General features: G+C 62.4%; 1 protein-coding gene across 2 annotated transcripts in view; it reads right to left on the reverse strand.

Annotated features, from left to right (window-relative positions):
• Positions 1-20,713, reverse strand: part of LOC140109542 (uncharacterized) — a 33,211-nt gene extending 12,498 nt beyond the window's left edge. Inside the window, exons 1-5 of one of the 2 annotated variants that reach the window (XM_072132070.1) lie at positions 20,092-20,713; positions 18,121-20,049; positions 16,558-16,657; positions 16,386-16,493; positions 16,190-16,296 (exon numbers count right to left, since the gene is read on the reverse strand). In XM_072132070.1, the coding sequence (XP_071988171.1) occupies positions 16,190-16,296; positions 16,386-16,493; positions 16,558-16,657; positions 18,121-20,049; positions 20,092-20,576 (2,729 nt within the window). In that variant the 5' untranslated portion in view covers positions 20,577-20,713. Of the gene's footprint in view, positions 1-16,189; positions 16,297-16,385; positions 16,494-16,557; positions 16,658-18,120 lie in introns of both variants that reach the window. The other variant, XM_072132069.1, reaches the window with a different exon arrangement.
• Positions 20,714-21,445: the final 732 nt, after the last annotated feature.

The raw sequence follows: 21,445 nt of genomic DNA on the forward strand, positions 1-21,445 counted from the left end.
AAGGGGAGGACACAGAGCGGAGGGGCAGGAGATGCCCAGGAGAAGGGGAGGACACAGAGCGGAGGGGCAGGAGAAGGGGAGGACACAGAGCGGAGGGGCAGGAGATGCCCAGGAGAAGGGGAGGACACAGAGCAGAGGGGCAGGAGATGCCCAGGAGAAGGGGAGGACACAGAGCGGAGGGGCAGGAGATGCCCAGGAGAAGGGGAGGACACAGAGCGGAGGGGCAGGAGAAGGGGAGGACACAGAGCGGAGGGGCAGGAGAGGGCGAGGACACAGAGCGGAGGGGCAGGAGATGCCCAGGACACAGAGCGGAGGGGCAGGAGATGCCCAGGAGAAGGGGAGGACACAGAGCGGAGGGGCAGGAGATGCCCAGGAGAAGGGGAGGACACAGAGCGGAGGGGCAGGAGATGCCCAGGAGAAGGCGAGGACACAGAGCGGAGGGGCAGGAGATGCCCAGGAGAAGGCGAGGACACAGAGCGGAGGGGCAGGAGATGCCCAGGAGAAGGCGAGGACACAGAGCGGAGGGGCAGGAGATGCCCAGGAGAAGGGGAGGACACAGAGCGGAGGGGCAGGAGATGTCCAGGAGAAGGGGAGGACACAGAGCGGAGGGGCAGGAGATGCCCAGGAGAAGGCGAGGACACAGAGCGGAGGGGCAGGAGATGCCCAGGAGAAGGGGAGGACACAGAGCGGAGGGGCAGGAGATGCCCAGGAGAAGGGGAGGACACAGAGCGGAGGAGCAGGAGATGCCCAGGAGAAGGGGAGGACACAGAGCGGAGGGGCAGGAGATACCCAGGAGAAGGGGAGGACACAGAGCGGAGGGGCAGGAGATGCCCAGGAGAAGGGGAGGACACAGAGCGGAGGAGCAGGAGATGCCCAGGAGAAGGGGAGGACACAGAGCGGAGGAGCAGGAGATACCCAGGAGAAGGGGAGGACACAGAGCGAAGGGGCAGGAGATGCCCAGGAGAAGGGGAGGACACAGAGCGGAGGGGCAGGAGATGCCCAGGACACAGAGCGGAGGGGCAGGAGATGCCCAGGAGAAGGGGAGGACACAGAGCGGAGGGGCAGGAGATGCCCAGGAGAAGGGGAGGATACAGAGCGGAGGGGCAGGAGATGCCCAGGAGAAGGGGAGGACACAGAGCGGAGGGGCAGGAGATGCCCAGGAGAAGGGGAGGACACAGAGCGGAGGAGCAGGAGATGCCCAGGAGAAGGGGAGGACACAGAGCGGAGGGGCAGGAGAAGGGGAGGACACAGAGCGGAGGAGCAGGAGATACCCAGGACAAGGCGAGGACACAGAGCGGAGGGGCAGGAGATGCCCAGGAGAAGGCGAGGACACAGAGCGGAGGGGCAGGAGATGCCCAGGAGAAGGCGAGGACACAGAGCGGAGGGGCAGGAGATGCCCAGGAGAAGGGGAGGACACAGAGCGGAGGGGCAGGAGATGCCCAGGAGAAGGGGAGGACACAGAGCGGAGGGGCAGGAGATGCCCAGGAGAAGGGGAGGACACAGAGCGGAGGGGCAGGAGATGCCCAGGAGAAGGGGAGGACACAGAGCGGAGGGGCAGGAGAACGGGAGGACACAGAGCGGAGGGGCAGGAGATGCCCAGGAGAAGGGGAGGACACAGAGCGGAGGGGCAGGAGATGCCCAGGACACAGAGCGGAGGGGCAGGAGATGCCCAGGAGAAGGGGAGGACACAGAGCGGAGGGGCAGGAGATGCCCAGGAGAAGGGGAGGATACAGAGCGGAGGGGCAGGAGATGCCCAGGAGAAGGGGAGGACACAGAGCGGAGGAGCAGGAGATGCCCAGGAGAAGGGGAGGACACAGAGCGGAGGGGCAGGAGATGCCCAGGAGAAGGGGAGGACACAGAGCGGAGGGGCAGGAGAAGGGGAGGACACAGAGCGGAGGAGCAGGAGATACCCAGGACAAGGCGAGGACACAGAGCGGAGGGGCAGGAGATGCCCAGGAGAAGGCGAGGACACAGAGCGGAGGGGCAGGAGATGCCCAGGAGAGGGCGAGGACACAGAGCGGAGGAGCAGGAGATGCCCAGGAGAAGGGGAGGACACAGAGCGGAGGGGCAGGAGATGCCCAGGAGAAGGGGAGGACACAGAGCGGAGGGGCAGGAGATGTCCAGGAGAAGGGGAGGACACAGAGCGGAGGGGCAGGAGAAGGGGAGGACACAGAGCGGAGGGGCAGGAGAAGGGGAGGACACAGAGCGGAGGGGCAGGAGATGCCCAGGAGAAGGCGAGGACACAGAGCGGAGGGGCAGGAGATGCCCAGGAGAAGGGGAGGACACAGAGCGGAGGGGCAGGAGATGCCCAGGAGAAGGGGAGGACACAGAGCGGAGGGGCAGGAGATGCCCAGGAGAAGGGGAGGACACAGAGCGGAGGAGCAGGAGATGCCCAGGAGAAGGGGAGGACACAGAGCGGAGGGGCAGGAGATGCCCAGGAGAAGGGGAGGACACAGAGCGGAGGGGCAGGAGATGCCCAGGAGAAGGGGAGGACACAGAGCGGAGGGGCAGGAGATGCCCAGGAGAAGGGGAGGACACAGAGCGGAGGGGCAGGAGATGCCCAGGAGAAGGCGAGGACACAGAGCGGAGGGGCAGGAGATGCCCAGGAGAAGGCGAGGACACAGAGCGGAGGGGCAGGAGATGCCCAGGAGAAGGCGAGGACACAGAGCGGAGGGGCAGGAGATGCCCAGGAGAAGGGGAGGACACAGAGCGGAGGGGCAGGAGATGCCCAGGAGAAGGGGAGGACACAGAGCGGAGGGGCAGGAGATGCCCAGGAGAAGGGGAGGACACAGAGCGGAGGGGCAGGAGATACCCAGGAGAAGGGGAGGACACAGAGCGGAGGGGCAGGAGATGCCCAGGAGAAGGGGAGGACACAGAGCGGAGGGGCAGGAGATGTCCAGGAGAAGGGGAGGACACAGAGCGGAGGAGCAGGAGATACCCAGGAGAAGGGGAGGACACAGAGCGGAGGGGCAGGAGAGGGCGAGGACACAGAGCGGAGGGGCAGGAGATGCCCAGGAGAAGGGGAGGACACAGAGCGGAGGGGCAGGAGATGTCCAGGAGAAGGGGAGGACACAGAGCGGAGGGGCAGGAGATGCCCAGGAGAAGGGGAGGACACAGAGCGGAGGGGCAGGAGATGCCCAGGAGAAGGCGAGGACACAGAGCGGAGGGGCAGGAGATGCCCAGGAGAAGGGGAGGACACAGAGCGGAGGGGCAGGAGATGCCCAGGAGAAGGGGAGGACACAGAGCGGAGGGGCAGGAGATGCCCAGGAGAAGGGGAGGACACAGAGCGGAGGGGCAGGAGATACCCAGGAGAAGGGGAGGACACAGAGCGGAGGGGCAGGAGATGCCCAGGAGAAGGGGAGGACACAGAGCGGAGGAGCAGGAGATGCCCAGGAGAAGGGGAGGACACAGAGCGGAGGGGCAGGAGAAGGGGAGGACACAGAGCGGAGGGGCAGGAGAGGGCGAGGACACAGAGCGGAGGGGCAGGAGATGCCCAGGAGAAGGGGAGGACACAGAGCGGAGGGGCAGGAGATGCCCAGGAGAAGGGGAGGACACAGAGCGGAGGAGAAGGGGAGGACACAGAGCGGAGGGGCAGGAGATGCCCAGGAGAAGGGGAGGACACAGAGCGGAGGAGCAGGAGATGCCCAGGAGAAGGGGAGGACACAGAGCGGAGGGGCAGGAGATGCCCAGGAGAAGGGGAGGACACAGAGCGGAGGGGCAGGAGAAGGGGAGGACACAGAGCGGAGGGGCAGGAGATGCCCAGGAGAAGGGGAGGACACAGAGCGGAGGGGCAGGAGATGCCCAGGAGAAGGGGAGGACACAGAGCGGAGGGGCAGGAGATGCCCAGGAGAAGGGGAGGACACAGAGCGGAGGGGCAGGAGATGCCCAGGAGAAGGCGAGGACACAGAGCGGAGGGGCAGGAGATGCCCAGGAGAAGGCGAGGACACAGAGCGGAGGGGCAGGAGAGGGCGAGGACACAGAGCGGAGGGGCAGGAGAGGGCGAGGACACAGAGCGGAGGGGCAGGAGAGGGCGAGGACACAGAGCGGAGGGGCAGGAGAGGGCGAGGACACAGAGCGGAGGGGCAGGAGATGCCCAGGAGAAGGGGAGGACACAGAGCGGAGGGGCAGGAGATGCCCAGGAGAAGGGGAGGACACAGAGCGGAGGGGCAGGAGATGCCCAGGAGAAGGGGAGGACACAGAGCGGAAGGGCAGGAGATGGGGAGGACACAGAGCGGAGGAGCAGGAGATGCCCAGGAGAAGGGGAGGACACAGAGCGGAGGGGCAGGAGATGCCCAGGAGAAGGGGAGGACACAGAGCGGAGGGGCAGGAGATGCCCAGGAGAAGGGGAGGACACAGAGCGGAGGGGCAGGAGATGCCCAGGAGAAGGGGAGGACACAGAGCGGAGGAGCAGGAGATGCCCAGGAGAAGGGGAGGACACAGAGCGGAGGAGCAGGAGATACCCAGGAGAAGGGGAGGACACAGAGCGGAGGGGCAGGAGAAGGGGAGGACACAGAGCGGAGGGGCAGGAGAAGGGGAGGACACAGAGCGGAGGGGCAGGAGAAGGGGAGGACACAGAGCGGAGGGGCAGGAGATGCCCAGGAGAAGGGGAGGACACAGAGCAGAGGGGCAGGAGATGCCCAGGAGAAGGGGAGGACACAGAGCGGAGGGGCAGGAGATGCCCAGGAGAAGGGGAGGACACAGAGCGGAGGGGCAGGAGATACCCAGGAGAAGGGGAGGACACAGAGCGGAGGGGCAGGAGAAGGGGAGGACACAGAGCGGAGGGGCAGGAGAGGGCGAGGACACAGAGCGGAGGGGCAGGAGATGCCCAGGAGAAGGGGAGGACACAGAGCGGAGGAGCAGGAGATGCCCAGGAGAAGGGGAGGACACAGAGCGGAGGGGCAGGAGATGCCCAGGAGAAGGGGAGGACACAGAGCGGAGGGGCAGGAGATGCCCAGGAGAAGGGGAGGACACAGAGCGGAGGAGCAGGAGATGCCCAGGAGAAGGGGAGGACACAGAGCGGAGGGGCAGGAGAAGGGGAGGACACAGAGCGGAGGAGCAGGAGATACCCAGGACAAGGCGAGGACACAGAGCGGAGGGGCAGGAGATGCCCAGGAGAAGGGGAGGACACAGAGCGGAGGGGCAGGAGATGCCCAGGAGAAGGGGAGGACACAGAGCGGAGGGGCAGGAGATGCCCAGGAGAAGGGGAGGACACAGAGCGGAGGGGCAGGAGATGCCCAGGAGAAGGGGAGGACACAGAGCGGAGGGGCAGGAGATGCCCAGGAGAAGGGGAGGACACAGAGCGGAGGGGCAGGAGAGGGCGAGGACACAGAGCGGAGGGGCAGGAGATGCCCAGGAGAAGGGGAGGACACAGAGCGGAGGGGCAGGAGATGCCCAGGAGAAGGGGAGGACACAGAGCGGAGGGGCAGGAGATGCCCAGGAGAAGGGGAGGACACAGAGCGGAGGAGCAGGAGATGCCCAGGAGAAGGGGAGGACACAGAGCGGAGGGGCAGGAGATGCCCAGGAGAAGGGGAGGACATAGAGCGGAGGGGCAGGAGATGCCCAGGAGAAGGCGAGGACACAGAGCGGAGGGGCAGGAGATGCCCAGGAGAAGGGGAGGACACAGAGCGGAGGGGCAGGAGATGCCCAGGAGAAGGGGAGGACACAGAGCGGAGGGGCAGGAGATGCCCAGGAGAAGGGGAGGATACAGAGCGGAGGGGCAGGAGATGCCCAGGAGAAGGGGAGGACACAGAGCGGAGGGGCAGGAGATGCCCAGGAGAAGGGGAGGACACAGAGCGGAGGAGCAGGAGATGCCCAGGAGAAGGGGAGGACACAGAGCGGAGGGGCAGGAGAAGGGGAGGACACAGAGCGGAGGAGCAGGAGATACCCAGGACAAGGCGAGGACACAGAGCGGAGGGGCAGGAGATGCCCAGGAGAAGGCGAGGACACAGAGCGGAGGGGCAGGAGATGCCCAGGAGAAGGGGAGGACACAGAGCGGAGGGGCAGGAGATGCCCAGGAGAAGGGGAGGACACAGAGCGGAGGGGCAGGAGATGCCCAGGAGAAGGGGAGGACACAGAGCGGAGGGGCAGGAGATGCCCAGGAGAAGGGGAGGACACAGAGCGGAGGGGCAGGAGATGCCCAGGAGAAGGGGAGGACACAGAGCGGAGGGGCAGGAGATACCCAGGAGAAGGGGAGGACACAGAGCGGAGGGGCAGGAGAAGGGGAGGACACAGAGCGGAGGGGCAGGAGAGGGCGAGGACACAGAGCGGAGGGGCAGGAGATGCCCAGGAGAAGGGGAGGACACAGAGCGGAGGAGCAGGAGATGCCCAGGAGAAGGGGAGGACACAGAGCGGAGGGGCAGGAGATGCCCAGGAGAAGGGGAGGACACAGAGCGGAGGGGCAGGAGATGCCCAGGAGAAGGGGAGGACACAGAGCGGAGGAGCAGGAGATGCCCAGGAGAAGGGGAGGACACAGAGCGGAGGGGCAGGAGAAGGGGAGGACACAGAGCGGAGGAGCAGGAGATACCCAGGACAAGGCGAGGACACAGAGCGGAGGGGCAGGAGATGCCCAGGAGAAGGGGAGGACACAGAGCGGAGGGGCAGGAGATGCCCAGGAGAAGGGGAGGACACAGAGCGGAGGGGCAGGAGATGCCCAGGAGAAGGGGAGGACACAGAGCGGAGGGGCAGGAGATGCCCAGGAGAAGGGGAGGACACAGAGCGGAGGGGCAGGAGATGCCCAGGAGAAGGGGAGGACACAGAGCGGAGGGGCAGGAGAGGGCGAGGACACAGAGCGGAGGGGCAGGAGATGCCCAGGAGAAGGGGAGGACACAGAGCGGAGGGGCAGGAGATGCCCAGGAGAAGGGGAGGACACAGAGCGGAGGGGCAGGAGATGCCCAGGAGAAGGGGAGGACACAGAGCGGAGGAGCAGGAGATGCCCAGGAGAAGGGGAGGACACAGAGCGGAGGGGCAGGAGATGCCCAGGAGAAGGGGAGGACATAGAGCGGAGGGGCAGGAGATGCCCAGGAGAAGGCGAGGACACAGAGCGGAGGGGCAGGAGATGCCCAGGAGAAGGGGAGGACACAGAGCGGAGGGGCAGGAGATGCCCAGGAGAAGGGGAGGACACAGAGCGGAGGGGCAGGAGATGCCCAGGAGAAGGGGAGGATACAGAGCGGAGGGGCAGGAGATGCCCAGGAGAAGGGGAGGACACAGAGCGGAGGGGCAGGAGATGCCCAGGAGAAGGGGAGGACACAGAGCGGAGGAGCAGGAGATGCCCAGGAGAAGGGGAGGACACAGAGCGGAGGGGCAGGAGAAGGGGAGGACACAGAGCGGAGGAGCAGGAGATACCCAGGACAAGGCGAGGACACAGAGCGGAGGGGCAGGAGATGCCCAGGAGAAGGCGAGGACACAGAGCGGAGGGGCAGGAGATGCCCAGGAGAAGGGGAGGACACAGAGCGGAGGGGCAGGAGATGCCCAGGAGAAGGGGAGGACACAGAGCGGAGGGGCAGGAGATGCCCAGGAGAAGGGGAGGACACAGAGCGGAGGGGCAGGAGATGCCCAGGAGAAGGGGAGGACACAGAGCGGAGGGGCAGGAGATGCCCAGGAGAAGGGGAGGACACAGAGTGGAGGGGCAGGAGATGTCCAGGAGAAGGGGAGGACACAGAGCGGAGGGGCAGGAGATGTCCAGGAGAAGGGGAGGACACAGAGCGGAGGAGCAGGAGATGCCCAGGAGAAGGGGAGGACACAGAGCGGAGGGGCAGGAGAAGGGGAGGACACAGAGCGGAGGGGCAGGAGATGCCCAGGAGAAGGGGAGGACACAGAGCGGAGGGGCAGGAGATGTCCAGGAGAAGGGGAGGACACAGAGCGGAGGGGCAGGAGATGTCCAGGAGAAGGGGAGGACACAGAGCGGAGGAGCAGGAGATGCCCAGGAGAAGGGGAGGACACAGAGCGGAGGGGCAGGAGAAGGGGAGGACACAGAGCGGAGGGGCAGGAGATGCCCAGGAGAAGGGGAGGACACAGAGCGGAGGGGCAGGAGATGTCCAGGAGAAGGGGAGGACACAGAGCGGAGGGGCAGGAGATGTCCAGGAGAAAGGGAGGACACAGAGCGGAGGGGCAGGAGATGGGGAGGACACAGAGCGGAGGGGCAGGAGATGCCCAGGAGAAGGCGAGGACACAGAGCGGAGGGGCAGGAGATGCCCAGGAGAAGGCGAGGACACAGAGCGGAGGGGCAGGAGATGCCCAGGAGAAGGGGAGGACACAGAGCGGAGGGGCAGGAGATGCCCAGGAGAAGGGGAGGACACAGAGCGGAGGGGCAGGAGATGCCCAGGAGAAGGGGAGGACACAGAGCGGAGGAGCAGGAGATGCCCAAGAGAAGGGGAGGACACAGAGCGGAGGGGCAGGAGATGTCCAGGAGAAGGGGAGGACACAGAGCGGAGGAGCAGGAGATGCCCAGGAGAAGGGGAGGACACAGAGCAGAGAGGCAGGAGATGCCCAGGAGAAGGGGAGGACACAGAGCGCAGGAGCAGGAGATGCCCAGGAGAAGGGGAGGACACAGAGCGGAGGGGCAGGAGATGCCCAGGAGAAGGGGAGGACACAGAGCGGAGGAGCAGGAGATGCCCAGGAGAAGGGGAGGACACAGAGCGGAGGAGCAGGAGATGCCCAGGAGAAGGGGAGGACACAGAGCGGAGGAGCAGGAGATGCCCAGGAGAAGGGGAGGACACAGAGCGGAGGAGCAGGAGATGCCCAGGAGAAGGGGAGGACACAGAGCGGAGGGGCAGGAGATGCCCAGGAGAAGGGGAGGACACAGAGCGGAGGGGCAGGAGATGCCCAGGAGAAGGGGAGGACACAGAGCGGAGGGGCAGGAGATGCCCAGGAGAAGGGGAGGACACAGAGCGGAGGGGCAGGAGATGCCCAGGAGAAGGGGAGGACACAGAGCGGAGGGGCAGGAGATGCCCAGGAGAAGGGGAGGACACAGAGCGGAGGGGCAGGAGATGCCCAGGAGAAGGCGAGGACACAGAGCGGAGGGGCAGGAGATGCCCAGGAGAAGGCGAGGACACAGAGCGGAGGGGCAGGAGATGCCCAGGAGAAGGCGAGGACACAGAGCGGAGGGGCAGGAGATGCCCAGGAGAAGGGGAGGACACAGAGCGGAGGGGCAGGAGATGCCCAGGAGAAGGGGAGGACACAGAGCGGAGGGGCAGGAGATACCCAGGAGAAGGGGAGGACACAGAGCGGAGGGGCAGGAGATGCCCAGGAGAAGGGGAGGACACAGAGCGGAGGGGCAGGAGATGCCCAGGAGAAGGGGAGGACACAGAGCGGAGGGGCAGGAGATGCCCAGGAGAAGGGGAGGACACAGAGCGGAGGGGCAGGAGATGCCCAGGAGAAGGGGAGGACACAGAGCGGAGGGGCAGGAGATGCCCAGGAGAAGGGGAGGACACAGAGCGGAGGGGCAGGAGATGCCCAGGAGAAGGGGAGGACACAGAGCGGAGGGGCAGGAGATGCCCAGGAGAAGGGGAGGACACAGAGCGGAGGGGCAGGAGATGCCCAGGAGAAGGGGAGGACACAGAGCGGAGGGGCAGGAGATGCCCAGGAGAAGGGGAGGACACAGAGCGGAGGGGCAGGAGATGCCCAGGAGAAGGCGAGGACACAGAGCGGAGGGGCAGGAGATGCCCAGGAGAAGGCGAGGACACAGAGCGGAGGGGCAGGAGATGCCCAGGAGAAGGGGAGGACACAGAGCGGAGGGGCAGGAGATGCCCAGGAGAAGGGGAGGACACAGAGCGGAGGGGCAGGAGATACCCAGGAGAAGGGGAGGACACAGAGCGGAGGGGCAGGAGATGCCCAGGAGAAGGGGAGGACACAGAGCGGAGGAGCAGGAGATGCCCAGGAGAAGGGGAGGACACAGAGCGGAGGGGCAGGAGAAGGGGAGGACACAGAGCGGAGGGGCAGGAGAGGGCGAGGACACAGAGCGGAGGGGCAGGAGATGCCCAGGAGAAGGGGAGGACACAGAGCGGAGGAGCAGGAGATGCCCAGGAGAAGGGGAGGACACAGAGCGGAGGGGCAGGAGAAGGGGAGGACACAGAGCGGAGGGGCAGGAGAGGGCGAGGACACAGAGCGGAGGGGCAGGAGAGGGCGAGGACACAGAGCGGAGGGGCAGGAGAGGGCGAGGACACAGAGCGGAGGGGCAGGAGAGGGCGAGGACACAGAGCGGAGGGGCAGGAGATGCCCAGGAGAAAGGGAGGACACAGAGCGGAGGGGCAGGAGATGCCCAGGAGAAGGGGAGGACACAGAGCGGAGGAGAAGGGGAGGGCGAGGACACAGAGCGGAGGGGCAGGAGATGCCCAGGAGAAGGGGAGGACACAGAGCGGAGGGGCAGGAGATGCCCAGGAGAAGGGGAGGACACAGAGCGGAGGGGCAGGAGATGGGGAGGACACAGAGCGGAGGAGCAGGAGATGCCCAGGAGAAGGGGAGGACACAGAGCGGAGGAGAAGGGGAGGACACAGAGCGGAGGGGCAGGAGATGCCCAGGAGAAGGGGAGGACACAGAGCGGAGGAGAAGGGGAGGACACAGAGCGGAGGGGCAGGAGATGCCCAGGAGAAGGGGAGGACACAGAGCGGAGGGGCAGGAGATGCCCAGGAGAAAGGGAGGACACAGAGCGGAGGGGCAGGAGATGCCCGGGAGAGGGCGAGGACACAGAGCGGAGGGGCAGGAGAGGGCGAGGACACAGAGCGGAGGGGCAGGAGAGGGCGAGGACACAGAGCGGAGGAGAAGGGGAGGACACAGAGCGGAGGGGCAGGAGATGCCCAGGAGAAGGGGAGGACACAGAGCGGAGGGGCAGGAGATGCCCAGGAGAAAGGGAGGACACAGAGCGGAGGGGCAGGAGATGCCCAGGAGAAGGGGAGGACACAGAGCAGAGGGGCAGGAGATGCCCAGGAGAAGGGGAGGACACAGAGCGGAGGGGCAGGAGATACCCAGGAGAAGGGGAGGACACAGAGCGGAGGGGCAGGAGAAGGGGAGGACACAGAGCGGAGGGGCAGGAGAGGGCGAGGACACAGAGCGGAGGGGCAGGAGATGCCCAGGACACAGAGCGGAGGGGCAGGAGATGCCCAGGAGAAGGGGAGGACACAGAGCAGAGGGGCAGGAGATGCCCAGGAGAAGGGGAGGACACAGAGCGGAGGGGCAGGAGATGCCCAGGAGAAGGGGAGGACACAGAGCGGAGGGGCAGGAGATGCCCAGGAGAAGGGGAGGACACAGAGCGGAGGAGCAGGAGATGCCCAGGAGATGGGGAGGACACAGAGCAGAGAGGCAGGAGATGCCCAGGAGAAGGGGAGGACACAGAGCGCAGGAGCAGGAGATGCCCAGGAGAAGGGGAGGACACAGAGCGGAGGGGCAGGAGAACGGGAGGACACAGAGCGGAGGGGCAGGAGATGCCCAGGAGAAGGGGAGGACACAGAGCGGAGGAGCAGGAGATGCCCAGGAGAAGGGGAGGACACAGAGCGGAGGGGCAGGAGATGCCCAGGACACACAGCGGAGGGGCAGGAGATGCCCAGGAGAAGGGGAGGACACAGAGCGGAGGGGCAGGAGATGCCCAGGAGAAAGGGAGGATACAGAGCGGAGGGGCAGGAGATGCCCAGGAGAAGGGGAGGACACAGAGCGGAGGAGCAGGAGATGCCCAGGAGAAGGGGAGGACACAGAGCGGAGGGGCAGGAGAAGGGGAGGACACAGAGCGGAGGAGCAGGAGATACCCAGGACAAGGCGAGGACACAGAGCGGAGGGGCAGGAGATGCCCAGGAGAAGGGGAGGACACAGAGCGGAGGGGCAGGAGATGCCCAGGAGAAGGGGAGGACACAGAGCGGAGGGGCAGGAGATGCCCAGGAGAAGGGGAGGACACAGAGCGGAGGGGCAGGAGATGCCCAGGAGAAGGGGAGGACACAGAGCGGAGGAGCAGGAGATGCCCAGGAGAAGGGGAGGACACAGAGCGGAGGGGCAGGAGATGCCCAGGAGAAGGGGAGGACACAGAGCGGAGGGGCAGGAGATGCCCAGGAGAAGGGGAGGACACAGAGAGGAGGGGCAGGAGATGCCCAGGAGAAGGGGAGGACACAGAGCGGAGGGGCAGGAGATGCCCAGGAGAAGGGGAGGACACAGAGCGGAGGGGCAGGAGATGCCCAGGAGAAGGGGAGGACACAGAGCGGAGGGGCAGGAGAAGGGGAGGACACAGAGCGGAGAGGCAGGAGATGCCCAGGAGAAGGGGAGGACACAGAGCGGAGGAGCAGGAGATGCCCAGGAGAAGGGGAGGACACAGAGCGGAGGGGCAGGAGATGCCCAGGACACAGAGCGGAGGGGCAGGAGATGCCCAGGAGAAGGGGAGGACACAGAGCGGAGGGGCAGGAGATGCCCAGGAGAAGGGGAGGATACAGAGCGGAGGGGCAGGAGATGCCCAGGAGAAGGGGAGGACACAGAGCGGAGGGGCAGGAGATGCCCAGGAGAAGGGGAGGACACAGAGCGGAGGAGCAGGAGATGCCCAGGAGAAGGGGAGGACACAGAGCGGAGGGGCAGGAGAAGGGGAGGACACAGAGCGGAGGAGCAGGAGATACCCAGGACAAGGCGAGGACACAGAGCGGAGGGGCAGGAGATGCCCAGGAGAAGGCGAGGACACAGAGCGGAGGGGCAGGAGATGCCCAGGAGAAGGGGAGGACACAGAGCGGAGGGGCAGGAGATGCCCAGGAGAAGGGGAGGACACAGAGCGGAGGGGCAGGAGAGGGCGAGGACACAGAGCGGAGGGGCAGGAGATGCCCAGGAGAAGGGGAGGACACAGAGCGGAGGGGCAGGAGATGCCCAGGAGAAGGGGAGGACACAGAGCGGAGGGGCAGGAGATGTCCAGGAGAAGGGGAGGACACAGAGCGGAGGGGCAGGAGATGGGGAGGACACAGAGCGGAGGGGCAGGAGATGTCCAGGAGAAGGGGAGGACACAGAGCGGAGGGGCAGGAGATGTCCAGGAGAAGGGGAGGACACAGAGCGGAGGAGCAGGAGATGCCCAGGAGAAGGGGAGGACACAGAGCGGAGGGGCAGGAGAGGGCGAGGACACAGAGCGGAGGGGCAGGAGATGTCCAGGAGATGGGGAGGACACAGAGCGGAGGGGCAGGAGATGTCCAGGAGAAGGGGAGGACACAGAGCGGAGGGGCAGGAGATGGGGAGGACACAGAGCGGAGGGGCAGGAGATGCCCAGGAGAAGGGGAGGACACAGAGCGGAGGGGCAGGAGATGTCCAGGAGAAGGGGAGGACACAGAGCGGAGGGGCAGGAGATGTCCAGGAGAAGGGGAGGACACAGAGCGGAGGGGCAGGAGATGTCCAGGAGAAGGGGAGGACACAGAGCGGAGGGGCAGGAGATGCCCAGGAGAAGGGGAGGACACAGAGCGGAGGGGCAGGAGATGCCCAGGAGAAGGGGAGGACACAGAGCGGAGGGGCAGGAGATGCCCAGGAGAAGGGGAGGACACAGAGCGGAGGGGCAGGAGATGCCCAGGAGAAGGCGAGGACACAGAGCGGAGGGGCAGGAGATGCCCAGGAGAAGGGGAGGACACAGAGCGGAGGGGCAGGAGATGCCCAGGAGAAGGGGAGGACACAGAGCGGAGGGGCAGGAGATGCCCAGGAGAAGGGGAGGACACAGAGCGGAGGGGCAGGAGATGTCCAGGAGAAGGGGAGGACACAGAGCGGAGGGGCAGGAGATGTCCAGGAGAAGGGGAGGACACAGAGCGGAGGGGCAGGAGATGTCCAGGAGAAGGGGAGGACACAGAGCGGAGGGGCAGGAGATGGGGAGGACACAGAGCGGAGGGGCATGAGATGCCCAGGAGAAGGGGAGGACACAGAGCGGAGGGGCAGGAGATGCCCAGGAGAAGGGGAGGACACAGAGCAGAGAGGCAGGAGATGCCCAGGAGAAGGGGAGGGCACAGAGCGGAGGGGCAGGAGATGCCCAGGAGAAGGGGAGGACACAGAGCGGAGGAGCAGGAGATGCCCAGGAGAAGGGGAGGACACAGAGCGGAGGGGCAGGAGATGCCCAGGAGAAGGGGAGGACACAGAGCGGAGGAGCAGGAGATGCCCAGGAGAAGGGGAGGACACAGAGCGGAGGAGCAGGAGATGCCCAGGAGAAGGGGAGGACACAGAGCGGAGGGGCAGGAGATGCCCAGGAGAGGGCGAGGACACAGAGCGGAGGAGCAGGAGATGCCCAGGAGAAGGGGAGGACACAGAGCGGAGGGGCAGGAGATGCCCAGGAGAAGGGGAGGACACAGAGCGGAGGGGCAGGAGATGCCCAGGAGAAGGGGAGGATACAGAGCGGAGGGGCAGGAGATGCCCAGGAGAAGGGGAGGACACAGAGCGGAGGGGCAGGAGATGCCCAGGAGAAGGGGAGGACACAGAGCGGAGGAGCAGGAGATGCCCAGGAGAAGGGGAGGACACAGAGCGGAGGGGCAGGAGATGCCCAGGAGAAGGGGAGGACACAGAGCGGAGGGGCAGGAGATGCCCAGGAGAAGGGGAGGACACAGAGCGGAGGGGCAGGAGATGCCCAGGAGAAGGGGAGGACACAGAGCGGAGGGGCAGGAGATGCCCAGGAGAAGGGGAGGACACAGAGCGGAGGGGCAGGAGATGTCCAGGAGAAGGGGAGGACACAGAGCGGAGGGGCAGGAGATGCCCAGGAGAAGGGGAGGACACAGAGCGGAGGGGCAGGAGATGCCCAGGAGAAGGGGAGGACACAGAGCGGAGGGGCAGGAGATGCCCAGGAGAAGGGGAGGACACAGAGCGGAGGGGCAGGAGATGTCCAGGAGAAGGGGAGGACACAGAGCGGAGGGGCAGGAGAAGGGGAGGACACAGAGCGGAGGGGTAGGAGATGCCCAGGAGAAGGGGAGGACACAGAGCGGAGGGGCAGGAGATGCCCAGGAACATTGAGGACTTCTCCAGTCTCTATGGAAGTGCTTATTATACTGTATATTTTTAAAAACTGACAATTATGCAATAATTTCATGGTATTTAACAGTACCGAGAATACACAATTCTCCATTCTTGTGGACAATTCTGTAATGCTACGGGCCCCAACATCTGCAGGAAAGAGGGGCCCACAAAACAGAGGTGGAATGTGGCCAACTCAAGCAAGCCGGTTGACAAAATCATGGCTGGAGAAGGGCAGAGAACCGACTCCAAACTTTTTACTTTAGAAGGGGAGCACAAGTGCTTTCAGCTCCCTGTTCCACATCTCACCGGCCAACAGCCCCATCAGACGCCCGGCTCCTGTATGGAGTGAAGACAGCGCCCAGAATAACATTTTTTTCCTCTTACTGATGGCTACTGTGGGGCAGGACATCAACCACTAGCACTGGTAGAGCCCCTGCCCTACAGTAGCCAATGGTCCGGGCGCTCTTGCGGGGGCACAGGGAGTGGCTACAGTACCTACCCAGCTACAGCAGCAGTAAACAGCTATATATTAAGTTCCATTGAATTTTGTGGACTACAAAAAGTCTCTGTCTGACCCACAACTAATTTGTTATTCTCCTTGTCTATGGAGAGTCTTAAATGCACCAAAGTGGGTTCTGGTGCAGCTTTTTTTTCTACTGACCTTGGTTCTTGTACTGTATTTATACCATGTGATTCTGGTGCTGCGTATATGTATGAACTCAGTTTTGGTGCAGTCCTGTCTGTATGTACTGGGCTTGGTTATGTACAGAACTTCTTGCGCTGAACTTACTGGTTTGATCTTGGCTGGGGTGCTGTATCGGAGTTGGTTCTGGTGTTGTATGTGTTCTACCTTCTGGATCTAAGCAGTTAATATAACATTGCTGCAGGGTGTTAAAGGGGCTTTGTCTATAAATATATATGCATCCATAATGAAATGCTCTGTGCAGGTAGGTGTGCTCCTCCGGGTGATGTCCGGTGGAGCGGACCTGCAGGTGTTACAATCCAGGGGTAACTTGCTTTTGTCCCTTTTGTGTTTCGGTGTCTGTCTATAGATCTGATAGATTTCCGATAACATTGCATCAAGAAACAAAGAATAAATCCGGAGACCCACAAGAGGTTCACTTACTTCTTCTTGCCACTCCCTACCTAGTATAACATGAACCAGGTGATGTAGAGGAGGAGGCGCGTGGTCAGTGCTGCGGCCTGAGGAGGCTGCACAGGACTCTGCTGTCATTTTCTGACTATCTTTGTTCCCGTGTCTTACCCGTGTCCCCCTCGGGCTGCAAACATCTCATGAAAAGGGAACTGGCGGTGGAGATCTTTCTCAATCACATCCAACCACTTGGGGTCTCCTTGTTGTCGCTCCATTTCCTACAAGAGGCGATAGGAAAGAAGTTACAGCCCTGGTGGCCACCTCCATGATGGACTTCTCCCTCCTCATCATCCTGGGCCCGGCTCACCTCAAATTTTCCAGGATTTTTTATCAGAAGTTCATGACTGCTGGAAAGAAACTGCCAGGCCTTGGCCCTCAGCGAAGACGGGATCCCCTTCCTGCACCTCAGCTTCACCTGTGGACAGAGGTAGGATGAGACACGCAGAGCGAGGCGGCTTCCCCGTTACCCACCATCTCACCTTCTGAGAACGCCGCGTCAGCCACTTATCCCAATTATTGAACATTTCTAACCACTTGAGTTCTCGCTGTCGAGCAATTTCCACAGAAACTGAAGTTTCCCTGTCAAAAGAAACAAGAACAATCACTTCAATAACAGGACGTCAGCAACAAGACGCCACATAATCTGCACACCCATCCCAGAACACAAGCCACACGCCACATATACAGCCACCAATCGTACAAGATCTCCCCCGTGTACAGGTGAGAGGCCGGGAATGACATCACAGGGGGGGGGCCCTCAACTACAAAGTGTGACAACAAACCCAGGAAGTCTCATTGTCCGATTATTAGAGAAATTATTTGTAAATTAATGTGGAAAATAAGTATTTGATCCAAGACAAAGGTTCAGCTCAGTGACAGAGGTCAGGCTATTCTAAGTCTTCACAAGGTAAGTACACACTGCTGCTCCATGTACTGTGTAATGTAATGTGTGTGTAACGCTACAGAATATGATCTGGAAAGATGATTATTATTATGCAGATCTCCCCGAGAGCTGTGATGTGGTCACCGGGTCACACAGACTTTCTATGGCTGAGGATCTGGAGAGGTTCATGTCAATTACAGGCCTCACAATTGGTGGCTGATTGTAGCATGCACCACTACACCGGCGCACTCCCCGTACACGCACCACTATACCGGCGCACTCCTCGCACCCGTACACGCACCACTATACCGGCGCACTCCTCGCACCCACTACACGCACCACTACACCGGCGAACTCCTCGTAACCGCACACGCACCACTACACCGGCGAACTCCTCGTAACCGCACACGCACCACTACACCGGCGCACTCCTTGTACACGCACCACTACACCGGCGCACTCCTCGTACACGCACCACTACACCGGCGCACTCCTCGTACACGCACCACTACACCGGCGCACTCCTCGTACCCGCACCACTACACCGGCGCACTCCTCGTACCCGCACCACTACACCGGCGCACTCCTCGTACCCGCACCACTACACCGGCGCACTCCTCGTACCCGCACCACTACACCGGCGCACTCCTCGTACCCGCACCACTACACCGGCGCACTCCTCGTACCCGCACCACTACACCGGCGCACTCCTCGTACCCGCACCACTACACCGGCGCACTCCTCGTACCCGCACCACTACACCGGCGCACTCCTCGTACCCGTACACGCACCACTATACCGGCGCACTCCCCGTACACGCACCACCATCCCTACCCAGACCTTACACCGAGCACATACCACAACACGCTCTATCCTCATCATAAAACATATTTCCCTCTACCAATTCATCTCACCATCTCTTTACCTTCTATCCTAATCATAACCCATATCTACGAAACATACCACCATCCAGCCCCCCTCCGAGCACACAGCCCCCTCTCAGCCAATACAACCATCACAAGACGCTCTACCATAATCACAACAATCACCCTCTATGCTCATCAAAATCCATCCCAGCCTTCTATGACCATCACAACCCATACAATCATCACTATTCACACCACCTCCATACTACCATCATGTAGGGAGAGACACTGACCCATTCCCGCTGAACTGATTTCCTCCCAGAAATCCGTATTTGTCCGTCTTCCTATATGGTATGCCATTTATCTCAGAGTCTGAACCTAAGGAGCTGGCGTCATCCAGCAAGGTGAGCGACTCCATGGTGCCAGACATCAGACTGACAGAGTCCAGGTAACTGAGCGTGTCTGGAGCTGGAGCCTTGGACTTGAAGCTAGACAGGGAGGCAGTCTCATGGCTGCTTGAGGTCTCTTGTTCACGAGGAATATGGCCGGGGTACAGGTTGGATCGTGGTGGGATAGGAAGAGGCGGCTTGGAGGACATGTTCCTCTGCGGGCTCACAGGGTCTGTAATACGAACCGGAGACAGCGATGACCTCCCAAGACTTGACTGTGCCGGCAGATTGGAGGTCTGTGGAGCAGGATTCACCCGGATCTGTGTGACCTCAACCACCACAGAATTACTGATCATGGTGTTGCTCTGTGTGTCTTCCATTTTTACAGACAGAGTGCTCTTCACATCTTCTGGTCTAATGGCCGCAACATTCTTCATTTCTTCAACACTTAGAATACCCTTTGTGTCGTCTCCTGCCCCTATGGCTGGAGCGCTCTTGTCATTTCCCGCCCCTATGGCCAGAGCGCTCTTATCTTCTACTGCAGCCAATCCCGAAGCGCTCTTGTCGTCTCCTGACCCTATGGCCGCAGCGCTCTTGTCGTCTCCTGACCCTATGGCCGCAGCGCTCTTGTCGTCTCTTGCCCCTATGGCCGCAGTGCTCTTGTCGTCTCTTGCCCCTATGGCCGCAGTGCTCTTGTCGTCTCTTGCCCCTATGGCCGCAGCGCTCTTGTCGTCTCTTGCCCCTATGGCCGCAGAGCTCTTGTCGTCTCTTGCCCCTATGGCCGCAGTGCTCTTGTCGTCTCTTGCCCCTATGGCCGCAGTGCTCTTGTCGTCTCTTGCCCCTATGGCCGCAGTGCTCTTGTCGTCTCTTGCCCCTATGGCCGCAGCGCTCTTGTCTCTTGCCCCTATGGCCGCAGCGCTCTTGTCTCTTGCCCCTATGGCCGCAGCGCTCTCGTCTTTTACTGCAGCTATGGCTGGAGCGCTCTCGTCTTCTACTTCAGCTATGGCCGGAGTGCTCTTATCTTCTACTGCAGCCAATCCCGGAGCACTCTTATCTTCTACTGCAGTTATGGTCAGAGCACTCTTGTCGTCTCCTGACCCTACGGCCGGAGCGCTCTTCGTGTCTTCTAGTCTTTGGGTGGGAGTGCTCTTTGTTTCCTCTGATCTCATAGCTAGAGTGCTAATGATGTCTTCTGCTCCTGTGGCCGGGGCGCTGTATACTTTCTCAGGTCCTATGGTCGGAGGGCTCTTCCTGTATCCACACACAGTCACAGGGAGAAACGTGGAGGTTACACTGTGTGACGCCCCATCAGTCACTGTGATGTCAGCTCCGCACACAGACCGGGAAACAATGTCCTCTTGTATCCACATACCCTCCGGCGTCACCACCTCTGCTCCTTCCCCTTGTGGTAGACGGCCTGGGCCTGCTGCGCAGTTCAGACCACCTATAAGATGAGGGGATGACCCCCAGTTGAGAGCAATCACATGACCTACTTCCTCTGGTGGGGGAACCCCTTGCTCCTGGCTCTCTATGGGTGGGTTCTGCTCCTGTGTGAGGGCGCAGGATAATGGGAGCCCACCTGTTGTTGTAGGGTCTTCTGGGACTGATGCCCTGTGGTTTTCTCTCTGTATCTGGCTGTGTCCCTGGAATCCATTGCCCCCGCTGCTCTTGTAGGTGTCCAGTGGTGGCTCCCCGGGCTGCGGCCTATGTGATGGGGTCCCCAGGGTGGGTGTCACTGCGGCTCTGGATTTTGGGGCGCCCTCTGACGTCTCCTGTGCCCGCTGGTCATGTGACGGGGTGCCTGCGGCTCTGGATCTTGGGGTGCCCTCTGAGGTCTCCTGTGCCCGCTGGTCATGTGATGGGGTGCCCTCTGAGGTCTCCTGTCCCCGCTGGTCATGTGACGGGGTGCCTACGGCTCTGGATCTTGGGGTGCCCTCTGATGTCTCCTGTGCCCGCTGGTCATGTGACGGGGTGCCTGCGGCTCTGGATCTTGGGGTGCCCTCTGAGGTCTCCTGTGCCCGCTGGTCATGTGACGGGGTGCCTGCGGCTCTGGATCTTGGGGTGCCCTCTGTGGTCCTGGGTGAGGGCCCCCGGCTTGTGGTGGTGATGCTCTCTGGTGAAGGGGGCCCCTGGCTCGTCTCTGTAGCAGACAGGGGCCCGGCGGGGCTCTGCATCACTATGAGCACCCTCTGGGTGACTGTGGCCCGCTCTGGGGTCCCAGGTTTACTCCCCCGGGAACCATTGAGAGCATCCCCCGCCCCGGAATACTCCCCTGCTCTTCTGAGGGGGCTCAGTGGCCGGCGCTCCATGGAGCCCTTGCGGGGAGGGGGCACTGGTCGGGGCCCAGGAGGCGGCTCCATGTTTGGGCGCTGCTAAACGGGACAGGCCGGCGGCTCCAGCGCTCACCGGCCCGGACTGACAGGGGAGCGAGCGCACCAATAGGAGGCAGGCCCTGCGTCAGAGTCAGCCAACCACAGATGAGCCGGAAACAGGCACAGCTCACACAGCAGCCAATCACAGCGCGCGACACTTGGGGCATTTGTCACTACTACTCTTAAAGCTTTCGATTGGATAGCGCTGAATAAAGCGGTCCAATCAGCAGCAGGAACTGCCCAATGCATAAAAGGGCGGAGCCCGGAATCAGGAAAAGGAAGTGGAGATCTAAGAAGAAAGGGCGGAGCCTCGACCAATGAGCGCACACTTCCTGGCTGAGTGTGGCCAATCACATGAGGTAGGCGGGAGAGAAAAAGATGGAACTACGACTCAATAACTTTATTGACACATAGACAATCCTCCCCAGCAGCAGCTCCTGAGCTCAGGGAGGAAGAAAATATATACAAAGCGCCGGCACCGAGTGTCCATATCACCCCCTCCTAATACCCCCTATAGTGTCACCCCCTCCTAATAACCCCCTATAGTATCACCCCCTCCTAATACCCCCCTATAGTGTCACCCCCTCCTAATACCCCCCTATAGTGTCACCCCCTCCTAATACCCCCTATAGTGTCACCCCCTCCTAATACCCCCCTATAGTGTCACCCCCTCCTAATACCCCCTATAGTGTCACCCCCTCCTAATAACCCCCTATAGTATCACCCCCTCCTAATACCCCCTATAGTATCACCCCCTCCTAATAACCCCCTATAGTATCACCCCCTCCTAATACCCCCCTATAGTGTCACCCCCTCCTAATACCCCCCTATAGTGTCACCCCCTCCTAATACCCCCT

This window comes from Engystomops pustulosus, unplaced genomic scaffold, assembly GCF_040894005.1.
Source record: "Engystomops pustulosus unplaced genomic scaffold, aEngPut4.maternal MAT_SCAFFOLD_215, whole genome shotgun sequence".
Classification (NCBI taxonomy): Eukaryota; Metazoa; Chordata; class Amphibia; order Anura; family Leptodactylidae; genus Engystomops; species Engystomops pustulosus.